Here is a 20,364-nt window from a genome sequence, read left to right on the forward strand (position 1 = left end):
CTCTATACCCCACTGACGATATTAAGATAATCTGAAGTTTAGATCTTTCAGAGTTTCTTAGCTAGTATTTGCTATCTTCATATACAGTTTTATTTCTTCTTGCAAGAATGAAGAACTATTTTTTGTTTTAATTGGAGGACAATTGCTTTACAATATTGTGTTGGCCTCTGCCATATATCATCAGCAAGTATCAGCCCCCTCCCTACGGCCCCTCCCTCCTGAACACACCTCCCATCTCTCACCCGATCCCACCCCTCTGGGTTGTCACACAACCCTGGGTTGAGCTCCCTGTCACACAGGACGTTCCCACCTGCTGTCTGTTTCACATTTGGTAATAGATATGTTTCCATGCTATTCTCTCAATCCATCCCACCCACTCCACCCCCACTGTGTCCACACGTCTGTGCTCCACATCTGTCTCCATTGCTGCCCCGCACATAGGTTCATCAGTAACATCTTTCTAGATTTCATATGCATGCATTAATAGACAATATTTGATTTTCTTTCTGACTTACTTCACTCTGTGTAATAGGCTCTAGGTTCACCCACCTCAAGTTAGTCCTACCAGCACCTACAGTCACTTTCTAAGGACTAAATGAGATGGGTATATAAAGAAGCTGGTTGGTAACAAACGCTTTCTCCAGTCCCATGCTCTGCTTTCAGCAAGTTTGGGTCTCACTCCTTTTTATCAGTGCAGGTCACTTACCACACTCAAAGCAACACTGTACAGAGCCCTGCTGGCCGTGCGGGTTTCTGGCTTCTGCAGGAACAGTAACAGCTTTGTTACCTCCCCCTACTCCTCCCCTTCTACCTTCATCACTGGTCTCAGGAACTTAGGAAACAGGCACAGGACTGGCAAAGAAGAAAAACAAGGCCACTAGCATCATTTTGTTGACATTATCAAAATCCACCCTTGAAATAGTGTCTGTTTCTCTCATAGCTGTCTTCTCGCAGATCCCAAAGGACTCCTTGATTCTACTGGCCATGTCTTCACTTTTATACACTCAGTAGAATTATACTTTTTTAAGCAATTTTCAATCTGTCAACATAACCACATGTGAAAAAAAAAAGTACATTTTATAACAGGCGACAGTACTTTTTATGGATCTGAAGAAAAAAATCAAGATGTCTTCAGAGAAGAATGTTAATGATTCCCTGAGAGTCCAAAAACGACAACAAAGATTCTTAAAATGCCCTCTTAAAAGGTAAAATGCCACCCCAATTTCAACTTAATTATATCAAAAATTTTTCTTAGGTTAGTGAAGTAATTTCATTTTTTTAAGTGCTCACTGTAATACCTACATTATGTTTTGACTTTAGCAGCTTGAGTTTATTAATATATAACTGTTTTGATAGAATGGATGGAGAAGTAAGGCCATTTTTAAAGCTGAAAAGAATAACAATATCTGAGAAGAGAAAAAGGGGAAGAAAAAAATTGGCAAGTCTGTATTTACTTCTGAGTGAGAACAGTAATGTCTCAGTTGTAGAAAACGTTATTGGTTAATAACACATTAAATGAGAGAACTTTATGTATATCTGTGAAAAGTATATGTGGATAAAAGGGTAGAAAGATTAACCTCAGAAGCTGAACACTGGTTAAGTTCAAACAGTGGGGGTGGATTTCCTATTTTTGTGCTTCTATATTTCCTAGATTTTTCTATAATAACCCATATAATTTTTCTAATAAAAATAGGACATTTTATCTTTAAAATACAAACTACTTTAATACAAGGGAAACAAATGAAATTTTGATATTGGATCTATAAAGAAGATAGAATCTTCTGCACATCTGTGGGCCAGACATGTGTTTTTCCTTTTTCCCAAACACATGCACAGAACTAATTCTGTTTTGAATTTTATTAGCACAAAGTATGGAAGAGCCCTTTCATGCCATAAGAAATGTGTTGTGTTGATGTTTTTAAAAATAAACTTCTGAACTATCAAAAAGAATGCAGATCAAAACCAGTGAAGAGATAGATTTTAAAAAGCTAAACAGCTATAAAACTTGAGAGTCCAGCCAGAGGCATGTTACAAGCATCAATAATACTGAGGCTACTAAAATTTAGGTTGCTTGACAAAGGGCCAAGACCAACAGTGAATGGATAACTTATTTCACACATGATAAAGAGTATTTTTAAAAAATCTTAGAGAAGATGACTTATTTTTAATGTTGCAAATTAGTTATGTAAATCTGGAAAAATTTGCTTATGTACCTGATTCTTCTATTCTCTATTTTCCTCAAATCCAATCATGATTAAGTACTGTTTCTGTTCATTTATTGGCAATAGGGCAACACCCTGACTCTGGCTCAGCTACCCTATTGTTGCTAATCTCGTCTCACTAGAATTCCACTTACCTGATTTTACTGACACTTGGCATACACATCATCTGCCTCCTCTAACCTTCCACTGCCATTTTCAAAGCCAAATAAGGTACTTAGATAATAATAAAGGAAGATGCTCTGTATACACTAAGCCATAGAAAATGAAGGTGAGAAGAAATAAATGTAAAACATGCCTTCACTGAAACAACATGATGCTAAGATCTAGGACATTTCACTTAAGGTTTCCAAATTTAAATTATTCCATAAATTAAATATTTTTGACAGAAATAAAGGCTGCATCTAGTTATTACTTAGTTTCTATGTTTAATAACTCACTATTAGGTCTGAAATCTTAGCTATATAACCATAAACACAGCATAAAATGACTCTTTAACCAGAGTACATTCTTGAAACTTAAACTTACAAGAGAAATTCAGCAGTGTCAATAATAAGTCCATTTGCAAACATTTATCATTATTCTTCCTTTCCTCTCTATTGGCACTCGGCATATTTCCTTCAGTTATCTTTTTAAAAACGTATTTAAAAGAAATTCTTCAAGAACAATATAACCACAAAAAAAAAGCAAAACTAAAATACAACGCTGTCAATAAAAAAGTATTAAATATAAAACTTATCAGTACTAAAATGTAAATCTGGAACGATACTACAAATATTTTTGAAAAAGCTCCAATAAAGAAGTATTGCTTACTAATTCTTACTAATGAGATTAATCATTTTTCTAAAAGCTTATTAGCTGTTTCCCAGTAGAAGCTGTTTTGTCCATTTATCTACTACATGTTTTCTTGCCAACTTGTATGAGCTTTTTATATGTAATATGGGATATTATCCCTTTCTGCCATATATACTGCAAATATTTTCTTTGTTTTAAATTTGGTTTGGTTTTTAGTTAATGTTCTCTCATTTCTTAATCATAAGTTCATTATGGTTAGGATATAACATAATAAGTAAATTTAGGAATTGCTTTTTCTACAAATGAGAATTAGTGGAATAATATAGTGCTACTAAGATTTTCAGCAAAAATGGACAGACAAGCCTCATTCTTGATTTGCTTCTTAGGAGGGACATTTCAAGACACATTCAAAAACAACTATATAATTTTCCAAATGATTCAGAACTGTTCATAATGATGAGCAATGTATAAGTCATGAAATGAACACTGTTGTCTGGGAATGCACAATAGCAAATACAAGGTATATTATTCACTGAATTACTCAAACCTAATAACAATAATTAAACACAAATGACTTTATACTTTGAAAATAAAAACATTAATCCAATAAATAAAATTATGAAGTCCTTTTTCCCCCCTTTAAGGTGATATACCATAACTATGAAAAGGAGTTAATATTATTTTTCTTTTTTACAAACATCTGGAAAATATTAATGTGCAAAATAATTTATCTTCAAGAATATTAATTTTACAAATCAAACCAAGGCTAAGAAAATGAAAATAATGGCATAGAAAATGATAAGACAAAAGTTAAAAGCAGAAGGCCTCCCATTAAAATGATCACTATACTGATCCAATGAATATGTGTATATGGTGCATCAAGAAATTCCGGTATACAAAAGTCCAAATTTACATGATGAAGTATTTATTAATAGGTGTTTATTTTATACAATGATGCTTGGTTTCTAAAAGGATTCAATACAGATTTTCTAAATGATCATTTTCTTCAACAAAGTTAAATGCATACAACTTTAATATCTCTTTGAGACAGTGATCCAAGCTTCCTCTTTGGATGATGTCACCAGTTCATACTTAGTTTCAATAACTTGTCCCTCCACAGAAAGGAGGTGCAGTCTCCTCAGCAGAACACTCAAAAGCACTGCGGCCACCATATAGGCAAACCTAGTCAGGAAGAGAGTGACATGGTTACCAAAGATCAATGATTATTTATACAATTTAACTTTTAAATTTAATTTATACAATTTATACAGATTGTTCATTCTCATCCACAGTGATTATCAAAATGTTAAGTACAAAGTCTGACTTCTTTCCTTTCATTTTCCTTTATCATCTCACCTCAACTCTGGGCATTCCCGTGTGCCTGAAAATCCAAGCAAGGAGAAAGTTTTCATTACAGATTCATCATCAAAACGCTCTGGATCAAACCTAAAAAGAAGAATTGGGGCCAGTCAAACAGAGCTCCACTGGCATGGCATGTATTTACACTATAAGAACATAGGTATGTAATAAAGTTTAAAAACTACTAAAGCTAGAAACTGCTGTCACATTATATTTCATTTTGACTTTTTATGTTCCTAAACTACTGAACATATGTCTCTTTTGGCTTACTTTATTATTTCTAAACAATAGGCACAAAATACACTTCTCTAGAATCATCAAGGAATAAAAGCGTAACAGGCACTTATATCATTTATGAGATGTAAGAATAAATCACGCAAAATCACATAGTGAGTATTTACATTAAGAGTGTTCAAAATATGTTACATGAGACCATCAAATCAATATGCAAAGCATTTTACATTGCCTTTTCAATTAAATTTCATTTCTTAAAATTGAAGTCACCAGACTTAAAATTATACACATCAAAATTATATTACATGAGGCCCAGACTTATTAATAAGTGAAGGAAATATTGGTGAATCATCTGCCTGCAATGCAGGAGACCCAGGTTCAATTCCTGGATTGGGAAGATCCCGTGGTGAAGGAAATGGCAACTCACTCCAGTATTCTTGCCTGGAGAATCCCATGGACAGATGAGCCTGGCAGGCTACAGTCCACAGGATCACAAGAGTTGGACACAACTTAGCAACTAAACCACCATCACCAAGGATTTTTTACTGTACAGAAAAAAAGTTTTACTCTGTAAAGAGTCATGGGGAAATGGATATATTAAAACAAAATAATCAACCCACCAAGGAGCATAAAAATTCCCCTCAAAAACAAATGTTTTTAAAAGATCTAAGCTCTACTATGAGAAAAAAAAAAAAAAGAATTCTGCTTTCATAGCCTTTTTAAAGAGTATAAATTATCTTTTACTTTTGGAATACACTCTATTTACATTAGTCTATAGAAAAATTATATCAAATGTAATCATCTTTTTCCTTTTGTAAACTAACTTGAAAATTGGGACCCTAAGTGTTTACTTGAAGATATCTATGTTTCCAGGTTAAAACAGAATGAAACTAGATTTTTCCAACTTAAAAAAATTTTTTTATTTTATATTGGAATATAGTTGGTTTACAATGTTGCATTTATTTCAAGTGAACAGCAAAATGATTCAGTTATACATACACACAGATTCTTTTTCCGGTTTCTTTCCCATATAGGTTATTACAGAATATTGAGTAGAGTTCCCTGTGCTATATAGTTGGTCCTTGTTGATTATCTATTTTATATGTAGTAATGTGTATATGTTAATCCAAATCTCCTAATTTATCCCTCACTCTCACTTTTCCCCTTTGGTAACTGAAAGTTTTCTAAGTCTGTGAGTCTGTCTCTGTTTTGTAAATAAGTTCATTTGACTTTTAGAGTCCACATATAAGTGATATTATGTGATACTTGTCTTTCTGTATCTGACTTACTTCACTTAGTATGATAATCTCTAGGTCCACCCATGTTGCTGCAAATGGGATTATTTCATCCTCTTTTATGGCTGAGTAATATTTCATTGCAGGTTTCCCTGGTGGCTCAGTGGTAAAGAACCCACCTGCCAATGCAGGAGACACAAGTTCAATCCCTGGGTCAGGAAGATTCAGAGGAGCCTAGTGGGCTACAGTTCATGGGTTGTAAAAGAGTTAAGATATGACTTCGCAACTAAACAACAACATATTCCATTGTATAGAAGTATCACATTTTCTTTAACCATTTCTCTATTGAGGAACACAGGTTGATGCCATGACTTGACTATTGTAAATAGTGTTCCAATGAACACTGGAGTCCATGTATCTTTCTGAATTATGGTTTTCCCCAGATGTATGCCCAGGAGTGGGATTGATGGATCATATGGTAGCTTGATTTTTAGAGTCTTAAGAAACCTCCATACTATTTTCCATAGTGGCTGTAGCAATTTACACATTTCTATCAACTGTGTAGGAGGGCTCCTTTTTCTCCACACTCTCTCTAGTATTTATTGCTTGTAGATTTTTTAATGATGGCCATTCTGACCAGTATGAGGTGATACCTCACTGTAGTTTTGATCTGCATTTCTCTAATAATTGGTAATGCTGAGCATCTTTCGTGTGTTTTAAGCCATATTCACTAACAACTAAAGATGAGAAAGAGAAATTAAGGAAACAATCTCATTTACCATTACATCAAAAAGAATAAAATACTTAGGAATAAACCTATGCAAGGAGGTGAAAAACTGATACTCCAAAAACTATAAGACACTGATGAAAGAAATAGAAGATGACACAGATGACATAGATGATATACCATATTCTTGGATTGAAAGAATCAAAGTCAAAATGACTATATTACACAAGGTAATCTACAGATTCAATACAATCCCTATCAAATTATCAATGGCATTTCTTGCTGATCTAAAACAAAAAAACTTAAAATTTGTATGGAAACACAAAAGACCCCAAATGACCAAAGCAATATAGAGAAAGAAAAACAGAGCTGGAGGAATCAGGCTCCCTGACTTCATTCTGTACTATAAAGCTACAGTGATCAAAACAGTATGATTTTGGCCTGAAGACAGAGATCAACGGGAAGCCTAGAAATAAACCCACATACCTATGGTCAACTAGTCTACGATAAAGAGGGCAAGACTATACAGTGGAGAACAGACAACCTCAATAAGTGGTGTCCAAAACTGGACAGCTGCAGTTAAAAGAATGAAATTAAAACATTCTCTAACACCATACACATAAATAAACTGAGGATGGATTAAAAATAGAAATGTAAGACCAGATACCATAAAACTCTTACAGGAGAACACAGGCAGACAAACACTCCTTGACATAAACCACAACAATATCATTTTGCATTCATCTCCCAAAGCAATGAAAATTAAAGTAAAAACTAACAAATAGGAGCTAGTTAAACCTAAAAACTTTTTTGCACAGCGAAAAGAAAACCATAAACAAAGTGAAAAGACCAACACACAGAATGGGACAAAATATTAGCAAACGATGTGACTGACAAGGGATTAATCTCCAAAATATACAAACAGCTCATGTAGCTCAATATCCATAACACAAACAACACAACCAAAAAATGGGCAGAAGACCCAAAAAGACATTTCTCCAAAAAAGACCCAGAGACATCCAACTGTATTGTTAAATATCTCATAATGTTAAGGATTAATAAATGAAAATGAATAGGTAATCTAATCTCAAGTACTGAGGTTTTTAAAAAAAACTTCCATAACACTTTATTTGTTTATTTATTTTCAGGGTAAGAGGTAATTCCAATTTTATTTTCCATCATGAATTTAACTCAATTTACAACATAAGACTATAAAATATGTAGCAAATGACAGTGTTATCCAGATACTGCTGCTGCTAAGTTGCTTCAGTCGTGTCTGACTCTGTGTGACCCCAAAGACGGCAGCCCACCAGGCTCCCCTGTCCCTGGGATTCTCCAGGCAAGAACACTGGAGCAGGTTGCCATTTCCTTCTCCAATGCGTGAAAATGAAGTCACTCAGTAGTGTCTGACTCTTAGCGACCCCATGGAGAGCAGTGCACCAGGCTCCTCCGTCCGTGGGATTTTCCAGGCCAAGAGTACTGGAGTGGGGTCCCATTGCCTTCTCCATCCAAATCCTAGGTTTTCAGAATTTTGAAAATACACTAAATTTTCTAGGTATGTAGTTGAACTCCTTCCAGAGAAGGATTGGGAGACAGGCATTTTGCTGGCTCCCTCTGCATTGAAATGTGGGGGCTAACCACAGCCAGTACCTCCATTCCCATTAACATATGCTTCTTTGTTTGCTACGATCCTGTGGGACTTATGAATGCAAGACGTTCCAGTTAACAGAACAGGGAAATTTGGGGCATATCCCTCCCTTGATGGCAGCCATAGAAGTTGGGACACTCGACGTGTGTGAAAGGGAGATGCTGGCCACTTGGTTTTATGGTTGGGGGTGCGTCCACTGATCCTCTGGAGAGGATCTCAGCCAGTATTTCTAAATGCATGCTCATTAAGAAGCTGGATCTTCAGGCAGCAGCTTGTAAAGTAAGCAATCAACCCCCTTCCAGGGAAAGAGTGGGAGATAGGTTTTTTTGCCTGTTCCTTCTGTGCTGAGCCCTATGGGGACAGCCATGGTGAATGCTTGTGCTCCCAACATGCTCCCATTAGGAACTGCTTCTTTGCTACACTCCTGTGCGATTCAGGAAAGCAAGCTCAGATGGCTTTTGAAGTAGATGTTTTGGAAGCCCATCCCTCAGGTGGGAGCATTTAAAACTGGGGCACAGAATGTGTGGTTCAAAGCCTTTGATCCTCAAGAAGCAGCTGAGAGTTGGATGTTCCCTCCTGTTTGTATGGCACTGTGCTGGGGGTGGAGTTTATGGCAAGAATATGTCTCAGCCTTTCCCACCTGTTTCAATGCAGGTATTTTCTCATTTACCTAATGTAGAAGAGTCACTCAGCTAGTTCCTGGATTTTTCTCAGAGGGAATTGCTCTACATTCAGAGCATCTGTGTGAGGAAGGAAATTCACGAGCCTGCTATATCACCATGTTGGTCTCTGTCCATACTAAGGATTTTAATGTTTGCCTTAGTTCTTTTTCGTTGAGAATTCTATTTCAGTCTATTTTTTTTAAGTTGATAATATTTCATTATTTGGTTTAGAGTTCAGTTCAGTCGCTCAGTCATGTCCGACTCTTTGTGACCCCATGGACCGCAGCACGCCAGGCCTCCCTGGCCATCATCAACTCCCGGAGTCCACCGAAACCCATGTCCATTGAGTCGGTGATGCATTTACATTATTACCAATTTAAATCAGAGAATTTGAGTCAGGGTTTCTTCCTCTGAGACACCGCCAACACAATAAAAGCAATAATGCATTTATTTCTATAAATATATGTCTAGACAGTTTCTATAAGGAGAATAAGGTAATGTCAGTTACTCAAAAAGAAAACTTCTAAAAACCACAATGAAATATCACCACATACCCATTAGAACTAAAATAAAAAATAGAAACAATAGTTAATGCTATTGAGGCTACAGAGAAGCTAAATCTCTCAAACACTGCTGCTGAGAATCTATAAAAAATAGTCTGGCAGTTTCTTGTGAAATTAAGTATGCACTAACCATATAGCCAATCATACTCTGGCATTTTTCCTAAGAAATGAAACGCCATGTTCACACAAAACCTTGTACACAAATGTTCATAAGAGCTTTATTCATATAAGCAAAATATTAGAAACAAGCCAAATGTCCTTTAGTGGGTCAAAGGGTAGAAGCTGAACAAACTCTGCACATGTAGACTACTACTCAGCCATAAAAAATATGCAACACCCCTTGTTGATCTCAAGAGCATTAAATTTAGTGGAAAAAGTCAATCTCTTCATCTTCCTCTATGTGATGGTTATATTTAAACTGTAATCAGTCAGTCATCTCTACAGGGTCTACCTCAGTCCTATGTACATTTCGGCTAGTGTGCCGCAGTCTCTCAAGGATCATCTCAAGGCGCTGACACAAATTACTCTCTGGAGTTTCCACAAGGGATGGGCGATGAGGCATCCAACTGAAGAAGCCTTTTCCCTGGCACACAACATTACCAGTAACATTTCCTAAATTCGACTGCATTTGATTCCTAAAAATGATTTCTACATTTTAGCACATATTTCTGTATCTTCAGTCTGTGACCCTGATTCTCTGAGTGTTTTGAGGATGGGAATACTGTCAAAAGTTCTAGCAAAGTTCTTATGCTTTTTGTATTACATCTAAAAGTTTATCAAAAATTTGGCATTTTTCCATATGAGAATTTTTTAAAGATTCTGAAATGTGAAATTTTAATTTTTTATTTTATAACAGTTTTATTTCACAAATGTATATCTTTAATTCTGCTATGAAAGCCCCTTAGAATACTAAATTTACTTAATTTTTTAGTAGATTTTGAAGTACTGTTATTTAATTTCTTAATAGATTTCCCTTTAATATCACTGTAATGTGAAAAACTAAAATTACTTAATGCTTAAATGTCCCAGGCCTTATACTCTGGAAGTAGGTTTTTCTTTTACTTCAACCATGCCATCAACTCTGCCCCCTGCCTGTCACATAGCTTTAGCCCTCATCAACTCAACAGATAACATTCTTTCAGGCCAGTAGATCTTAACCTACTTTTTTAAGGCAGATTTTACCAGATGCCTACTGAGGAGGCAAGCAGTATCAGCTTTGTTCTTCACCTTTCCCCTCCCTTGCTGTTCTCTCAGACAATATACACACAATACCTATTTTCTGAATTCAGCCAAAGAGCTTAATAACTGAGACCAATAAAATGAAAACAAAGAAACTGCATAGGCAATACCCATTTACCAGTAACTGAACTCCAAAATACCACTGAAATTAAAGGATAATTGTAGAGATTAAGTAATTAAATAGATCTTGGGACAGAAGTGGTAATAGGAGAAATGAAGAGTAGAAGACAGCAGATTCATGAAAGAAAAAGCATTGAGCAGAAGATAAACAGGGAAGGCAGTGGCTTTCTGTTTTTATATCACTGTTACATACTGAATTTCTCCTCAAAACATAGAAAGAGAACACAAAACACGCAAACTCATAAAAGTTAAGAACTGCAAAGACAATGACAGAAATTTCCTACTTGTACGGAGATGACCAAGTACTGGGATCCTGAAGCACGACTCCAAGGGCATACAAGACAAGGGTCTGCAAAAAAAAAAAATACTCTGGTTATGAAAAGTCTAACAGAGACAAAATGACTCCCAGAAAGCCAACTTATAAAAATATTACATAACAGTAGAAAACACAGGCCATTAGTTTGGTGATCTCATAGTGAGAAGGTATCCCTTAAGCATGTCACAAAATACTGAAGTCATAAAAGAATAACAGACTTCACTACGTGAAAATTTAAAACCGGCATCCAATAAAAACAAAACACACCATAAAACTAGTAAAAGATAAACAACGGACAGAAAAAAAAAGATTTGCCATATAACTAACAGAATTAATATGTATAATCTACAAAAAGACATATAACCTCACTGGAAAGAAAATAATTCACAAAAGAAATACAAACTGTGAGTATACGGATGAAAAGCTGTCCAATCTCTCCAATTATAGGGGAAGTAAATTAAAATTATGAGATAATTTTTTATATATGATTCACATAATATATAAAAGATTCATAAATCCAGAGGTAGTAAAGAATATGGAGAGTAAAAGCAGTCTCATACACTGTTGCTCAAAATATAAATTGCCTTTTAGAGGCAACTTGTAGTAATGAAAAAAATTAATGTCAATCTAAATTTTCATCAATGAGGACTACTTAAATTATGGTCCATTCATACAATGCAATACTATACATCCATTAAAAATAATGAATTGGATCCACAGTAAGTGCCAGTTGTATTAATTGTCCCAATAAAAGAAGAAAATTAAAAACAACATATAAAGAGTATATTTTCACATATAAATTAGGTTTTTAAAATACATACATATATATACATAGAGTAATACATATACACAGGGAAAAACCTACAAAATATACACCAAACGATTCACAGTAGGACCTAGGGAGAAAGGAGTCTTTCTTTTATGTTGTTTGAACCTTAAAACAAGCATATATTGTTTTGTAATTTAAAATAACTGGCTTTTATTTAACAATAGGTAGCATTTATTGGCTACTTTAAACAATAAAGCTTAAAAATACACACTAAAAGAGTTGAAAAGAATAACTGAATGGGTTAAGAATACCAAATGTTTCCTACCTCCCTAGGAATAATAAATTTGTCAATCTTTCCTTCAATATCTTGAAGCCGGGCAGAAACTGGGGTCAGTTTGGCAGTCCGCACAGTTTCACAAAGCACTTGCCGACAATACCTGTTTAAAAAAATTTTTTTGAGGATCCTTATTTTGGGAGAACCAATTTGAAATGTATATACATTTTAAAGTGTCATTCAACAATTTTAATAACCTTCCTAACAGAATAGTCATCATAATTCTTATTTGCTTAAAACACAGTGTATACTAGAAGGATATAAAGTTTAGGTTTAGGTGAGTATGAATTTAAACTAATAAAAACGACTTTAAAAGTACCAGAAGAAAACTCAAAGCAATATTTTAAAAATTTGTGTGCAGAAGCATCCTTTACTTTTAATAAAGGATTTAATAAAAGTTTTAATAAGACTTTTCTACTTCAAAATTAGAAAAAATATTGAAATGATGAATATCATAAAGAAAAACACCATGACCAAGGAAAAATTTCTACATACTTGAACTCATCATTAAGTAAAATTAAAAGCCAAGTAGAAAAATTATTTGCTGTAAATATATCCTTAATGCATCAAAGCTTTTTAAAATCCCAAATTAAAATGATCAAACATCCCAACAGGAATATGGACAGAAAATATAAAAGCAATCCACAAAAAAAGGAAAAAAATTGCAAATGTCATGGAAACATAAATGATACTCAACTACTCAACCTTATTAACAATGGAAAGACTGCCAATCAAAGCAAATTTTTTTACCTGCCAGATTAACAAATATGAACAAGAGTACTGTTAGAAAATGCTAATAAAAAATAGGGAAATGGACATTCATATTCACTTGGGAAAAGTATAAATTGGTACAACCTTACTGAAGGACGCTATGCTGTGCTTAGTCGCTCAGTCATGTCTGACTCTTTGCGACCCAATGGACTAGCCCTCCAGGCTTCTCTGTCCATGGGGATTCTCCAGGCAGGAATACTGAAGTGGGCTGCCATGCCCTCCTCCAAGAGATCTTCCCAACCCAGGGATTGAACCCAGGTATCCCACATTGCAGGCGGATTCTTTACATCTGAGCCACCAGAGAATCTCTGATGAAGGATAACTTGACAATATATATGAAAACATAAAGTTTGCATTACAAGGAGAGGAATAAAAGCTAAAATATGTTGAAATCTTGCTATGCACCAGTTCTGTTAAATAGTTTCTATGCAGTATTTCATTTAATCCTTATAAAAATCTCATGGGTATTATTGTTTTTAATTTTACAGATTTTAAAAATGAGGCAATTGTTTAAGATCACACAGTAGGATGAAACAGGGCACTCAAAGCTGGTGTACTAGGACAACCCAGAGGGATGGGATGGGGAGGGAGGTGGTAGGGGAGTTTGGGATGTACACCTGCGGCTGATTCATGTCAACATATGGCAAAAGCCACCACAATATTGTAAAGTAATTAGCCTCCCAATTAAAATTAATTAATTAAAAAAAAAAGATCACACAGCAGGTAGGTGGTATTGACAGGATTCAGACCCAAGTCTGTTACCCCATAGCCCCTAACCGTAAACACTACACTACTGCATACATTCTTAAATAATTATCTCATTTCTCAGACCTTATTAATAGAAAAATTTGGGAATATTTGCAAAGATGTAAGCATAGGAATATTGATTTATATAATTTCTAAAAACATCAAAAACAAAAAAGGAAACATCCTTTCCTCTTTGAACAAATATTTTTAGGTACCTACTACATTAGAAGCACTGCATCAGACACTAAGCTACAACAGTCAACAAGACAAAACCCTCAAAGAATTTCGGAGTCTAGCTGGCAGGGGAAAGGACAGAGGAAGGAACATCAAGGATGAACAATTAAAAAGGCACAGTAACTGTTATGATAAAGGAAGTTCAGGGTGTCGGGGAACACATGGCAGGAGCACCCAACTGGAAAAAGGACTTTACAGATATTCAAACACTTAGCCTGACACCTGAAGAAAAAACTGGACTCAGCTAGAGGACAGAGGAAGAGAGAATGTAGCCAAAAGTCAGAAGACTAAAAATAGTGCTTCACATTTGAAGAAACAAAAGAATTTCAGTAAAGCTGAAATGCCTCATAAGCCAAGTTAGTGGGTATAAATTTTATCTTAAGGGCAACCAGAAGTCATTGAAGGATTTTAAACAGGGGAGTATGATCAGACACCGGAGAAGGCAATGGCACACCACTCCAGTACTCTTGCCTGAAAAATCCCATGGGCGGAGGAGCCTGGTGGGCTGCAGTCCATGAGGTTGCGAAGAGTTGGACACAACCGAGCGACTTCACTCATTTTTCACTTTCATGCATTGGAGAAGGAAATGGCAACCCACTCCAGTGTTCTTGCCTGGAGAATCCCAGGGACAGGGGAGCCTGGTGGGCTGCCATCTAGGGGGTCACACAGAGTCAGACACGACTGAAGCGACTTAGCAGCAGCATGATCAGATAGAACTCCTCAGATATAGAAAGATGACAAGCACAGTGATTCTCAACTTTAACTACACATTAGCTCATCTGAGAAGCTTCTGAAACTTTCTGATGCCCAGAGATTGTTGGTTTGGGATTAGTCTCAGGTTATGTATATTTTTAAAGCACCTGAACAGATTAGTGTACAGTCACTGGCTCCAAGAGCAATCTGGAGTAGCTCAGTTGGTAAAGAATTTGCCTGCAGTGCAGGTCAGTTGGTAAAGAATTTGCCTGCAGTGCAGGAGACCCCAGTTCAATTCCTGAACTGGGAAGATCCACTGGAGAAGGGATGGGCTACCCACTCCAGTATTCTTGGGCTTCCCTCGTGGCTCAGCTGGCAAAGAACGACCTGCAATGCACGAGACCTGTGTTTGATCCCTAGGTTGGGAAGATCCCCTGGAGAAGCAAAAGGCTACCCACTGCAGTATTCTGGCCTAGAGAATTCCAATGACTGTATAGTCCATGGGGGTCACAAAGAGTCAGACAAGACTGAGAGAGTTTCACTTTCACTTTCATAGGAGGAAGAAAGACACAAGGCTGTTGAAATGCCCCAGACAAGTTGGTGGTGCTCCTCATGGGTGGGGGTGGGGGACAATGGAAAGAACTAAAACTAAACTTCTAACTAAATGTTGTTTGGAAAATAAAATCAACAAAACTTACTCACTGACTAGACGTGGTAGAGTTACTATGTATAGAACACTGTCTACAACACATTAAGAGAAAACATGGAATTTACAGAAGAGTTACATGCTTTGCACTTAAAAATGTTTTTAAATTTTTCGTTTTAAATACATACATATATATGTATAGAAAAAGTCTGGAAAAATAATATAGACAGTTAACAATTGTTATCTCTCTTGTCCTCATTTACAAAGGACATTCCCCTTCTATGTCATACACTTCTGCATAATAAAAACTTCAAAAAACAAGTATGTATGACTTGTTTAAATTGTAATCAATAAAGCTTTCAACATTTTAAAGAATCCCTAACAAATGTCTCCTTGTGAAATCCATGGTTTCGAGTTCTTTCTAATGGCTGTATCTGTATCTTCTTTTCTTTAGTTGAAAGATGCTCCAAAGTAAGGTTGCTTGCTACCCAGTCTCAGACTTCCAACCCCCTAAGAAGTCACAGTTGCTGTTTTTAAAATTCTTTTACATTAAGGTATTACTTACACATAAAAATGTTATCTATTTTACCTGTACAGTTTGATGAATTTTAGTCATCATATATGACTGTGTGACTACAACCACAAGAAAGATATGTAACAGTTCCCTCTCACTAGAAAACTTTCCTCATGCCTCTCTGCAGTTGATCCCCTCCCCATTTCGGGCCCCAGCCATCACTGCCCTACTTTCTATCACAATAGCTTTGCCTTTTCCAGAAAGTCACCTAAATGAAACACACTGTAGACTATTTTTGTGCTTGATTTTTTTCACTTAGCATAATAAGATTTATCCATGTTGTTTTGTGTATTGATTTTATGTTACCTTTTATTACTTGGTACTATTCTATTGTATGGATATAACACAATTTATCTATTCAACAGCTGATGAATATTTGGACTACTTCCTATTTTTTGCTATTATGAATAATATTGCAATAAATGTTTGCATACAGGTCACTGTGTGGACATGTTTTCATTTCTCTCCGGTAAATGCCTAGGAGAACTGCTGGGTCATACTGTACAATTTCATAAGATCCTGCCACATTGTTTTACAACAGAACTGTACCATTTTGCATTCCTACCATCAATGTATGAATGTTCCACTTATTAGACATCACTGATGCTATTTTATATGGGCCCATGTAAAAGTTTCCCAAGACTGCCTTCTGATTTTAAAAAGCAAATTAAGTCATCTATTAAAATCTATATGTAAATACTTTAAGTCCTGTAAAAATACATAGCTTTCCTCCATATTAGCATTAGTTTTAAATAAGATAAACCAATTCAAATTTTAAAGATCTCCCCGCCCCTCCCTTTCCTCAGGTTCTTACCTGAGCTTCTCAATTTTCTCTGAAGTGATAGGTCCCTTCCCCAAAACTTGGTCAATCTCTTCATATAGTTTTTTCTGAATTTCCTCATAGGTGGTTAAAAAACAGATTGCCCAGGTGCACACTAAGTGAAAGTTTATATTAATAACAATGAAAGCAGCGAATTCATAGTTTGGGTGCTGAATAAAAAACAAAGTTACTATTTTTTGGTATTTTCTTTTTTTCCCCCTACCTGATACAGAAGATACATAAATGCTACCAGAAGATAAAACAAGATTGTTCATGAGATTTGTGCTTCATTCAACAGAACATAAACATTTACAGAATATTCTCAAAGAGAGACAGTGAAATCTAGAAAATTTCTTTCATAAAATTGGCAAGTAGTCAAAGGCACTTGATGCATTTTACCTTAAGCAAAACAGTAAGGATAATAAATAAATTTCACATCTGGGTAAGTGTTAAATGCTGGCAACTGTGATGGACTGGTTCACTCGACCATGTAAAATAAAATAGTTGACTTGTCAGTTTCTTCAGGAGCCCTAATGAAATGATTCACACAAGTAAAAATAGCAGGAGATTTACCTATAAATCAGTGCTTCTAAGTTTTTACTTGTAATACACTGGCTCAAGAACTGAAACTGATTACTTGCTTAGGACAGTGGTTCTCAAAAATCTCCTGGGAGTCAGAGACTGTGCAATGACACAATCCCACCACCCACAGATCCTGACTTAGTAGGTTTAGGGTGTGTCCAGGGTCTCTATATTCCTACCAAATATCAGTTATTCTGATGAACGCCCACACCGGAGTTCACTGGCTTATGGCTTACTTTTTCTGAAAATGGCTTACGGATTATAATCACTGAGGAAATCAAAAGGTAAGAAAATTAATTACAAAATAAATATAAAATAATTATATTTCCCTTAGGGATTCACTGGGATTATAACTGTTCAAATGGAACCATCCAGACACACAGCATCTCTTTCCTTAGATTAAGCCTGACATGCCTCTATCTACAGCTCTACTTTTTCTATGTCAACTACTTTCTCAACTGTGTTTAATAATTTCTATTTCTACTTATTATCTCTTTCCTGAGCTAAAGGGCTATCTTAAATTGGCCTTAAAGTTAATTATTTTTAATATTTGCCAAAGTCACATATTATCCAAATCCAATGTAAATACATAATTCACTTTCTGCACTTAATATTAGTATCAGTAAATCAATAGCTACCTGGTACTCAATTATTTTGATAATTTATTCACATCCAGAGTTCATAAAAGGCATATGTGTAACTCACTTTAACTTTTTCCCTATATATGTTTCTTTATTATGGCTTGTGAGTGAACTGCAGAACTTCTATTTCACAAGTGATGTGAACACTTATGCAGACAGTATGTATGTACAGGTATGCAATCTTACAATAATATGTAGTAATGTATAACATTGAAAGATATAGCACAAGGATTTGGATACAATAGGCACTCTACACCCTGACTACATTATCATTTAAAATTAATATAACTGTGTAATAACCTCAAACACTGGTTTTTTTGTACAACTCTATTAAAAATAACCTCAAACACTGTTTTTTTTGTACAACTCTATTAAAGGACAGAGAGTATAGCTTTAAAATGTGATTTTAAGCCACTTAATGTTCTTTAATTACAATGTTGAATCAAGACACCAATTTACAGTTGGAAACCTTGGAGGTCTTCCTTATTTTAGAAGAGGAAAAAAAATGTAGAGGTCAATATCTTGCTTCAGGCTACTAAGTCGCAGAGAAGGGACTTTAATCAAGGTTTCCTGCTGATCTTGCCTCTCAAAGGCAAGTTTTCCCCCAAAACTACAAAGAAGATTAAAATATTAAGTCAACCTTGGAAATGATCGATTTTTGTAATATCCAAAGTACAACTGATTCAGATTTTTTAAACATTTATTTATTATTATTTAATTATTTGGCTTCGCTGAGTCTTAGCTGCAGCATGTGGGACCTAGTTCCTTGACCAGGGATCAAACCCAGGCCCCTTATATTGGGAGCATGAAGTCTAGCCACTGGAACACCAGGGAAGTCCCTGATACAGATTTTTTTGAAGGTCTTCAGCAAAGATATATTTTAACAGTAATACATTTTTTAAACAAGTATTTTTTTTTAAGGTTCAAGACATTATTTTTGACACATGCTTACCTATATTCCACTTAATCTATAAAATCTGGGACATCTCTAGATACCAAAAAAGTATACAAAGAAGAAAAACTTACAGCAACTTCACATTTGTGCTCATGCTTTCTTAATTTTCTTAAACAGAAAAAGTTGTGAACAAAATCCTTCAGGTAAACATAAATTCTTTAGATTTTCAACTTGTGCTTTAATACTTCCTTTAGCACTTTTTGTTAACACAATTTTATGGGTATACATATTCTTAAAAACTATAAATAAATGGTAGTCTGATAAACTCAAAACCGGTAAGAAAGCTTAGAAATGTATCACCCATTTTAGAATTTTAAATAATAATCACCTTTAATTTCACCAAGAAGTTCTTTTAAATCATGATTTCTGTGGCCTATATTCGCTGCTGGTAGATCTTATTAATAGTAGACAGGATTGAAGTCAAAGTGAAAAGCCGCAGCAGGAAACTGAAGAGCTTGCAGCTCTGGTTGGAAAGGTGTCAACAGCAGTTCATTTTAAAGGCACTAACTAGGATTCACAATCCATAAACTGTGTCAGGAAATTTATGGCAATGTTCAGAGGTGGCACAGAGCACCTGGGGTTAAGAAAAGTGGGGGTGGGGGGGCAGGGGAGGAGCACTATGTGAATCTAGCCTTTCAAACAGGAATAAAAACTAAGAGCTAAGGGAAATTATAAACAGATCTCACAAACAGTATTTCCTTCATCTTAGAATAGCTTTATCTTTCTGTATTTTATAATCTATCTCAAAAAGAAATCAGTTTATACTTACATTTTGCAGTTATTACGCAACTGGCCAGAGAAAATATCATAGTGTCTTCTAGGATCTAGGAAACAAAACTAAGTTTAGATAGTGTGACATGTAAGGTGGCCTGTATTAGACCCTGTATTAGACCTAGTAAAATCATCTACAGTATAGCACTGGGAGTTAAGAAGGAACAAAGTATATTATTCCTTTATGACATTTTCACTTGAATAAAATCTATATAATGTAAAAGCCAACCTAAACACTGCACTGCATTTTTGGCAGTGAACATTTATCCAGTAATATCACTGGCTCATGGCTCAGTCTTATCTTTCTAGCTTGCCTGAGTGCAGCAATGAAGACTCAGCAAGAGTGAGGAGCCTGCCACTGTTCTGGAGCATGATTTAATTTCTGTACCCACACACACCCAGAAAACCACTTTTTGTCTATGCAGACTTACATCCACAGAGGAGGCAGAAGACTCCTACAGTGAACAGGTGTGGCAGCAATGGCTCCACTCCACAAACACACAGTAGCCCAGTGGTGTGCTGGGCAACAGATCCACACTGGGAACAAGCCACGCTGCCACATCTGGTCACGCGGGCAGAGCTGTTTAGTCGAAAAAGGCTCACCCAAGCCCTCCTCTGTAACAACCACAGAACTTTGGTTCAGTATCTGCTTGCTCAAATATTAGATACTATATAGCTGCTTCCAAGAGCTAAATAACAGGACAGCAAAT

The 20,364-nt window shown here is 35.6% G+C and overlaps 1 protein-coding gene across 1 annotated transcript in view; it reads right to left on the minus strand.

The window, feature by feature from the left end:
* Positions 3,917-20,364, minus strand: part of LOC102176567 (cytochrome P450 20A1) — a 43,093-nt gene continuing 26,645 nt past the window's right edge. The window contains exons 8-13 of the mRNA XM_005676390.3: positions 19,653-19,707; positions 16,700-16,820; positions 12,212-12,323; positions 11,086-11,150; positions 4,371-4,460; positions 3,917-4,196 (exon numbers count right to left, since the gene is read on the minus strand). Of these exons, the coding sequence (XP_005676447.2) occupies positions 4,046-4,196; positions 4,371-4,460; positions 11,086-11,150; positions 12,212-12,323; positions 16,700-16,820; positions 19,653-19,707 (594 nt within the window). The 3' untranslated portion in view covers positions 3,917-4,045. The remainder of the gene's footprint in view (positions 4,197-4,370; positions 4,461-11,085; positions 11,151-12,211; positions 12,324-16,699; positions 16,821-19,652; positions 19,708-20,364) is intronic.

This window comes from Capra hircus, chromosome 2, assembly GCF_001704415.2.
Source record: "Capra hircus breed San Clemente chromosome 2, ASM170441v1, whole genome shotgun sequence".
Taxonomy (NCBI): Eukaryota; Metazoa; Chordata; class Mammalia; order Artiodactyla; family Bovidae; genus Capra; species Capra hircus.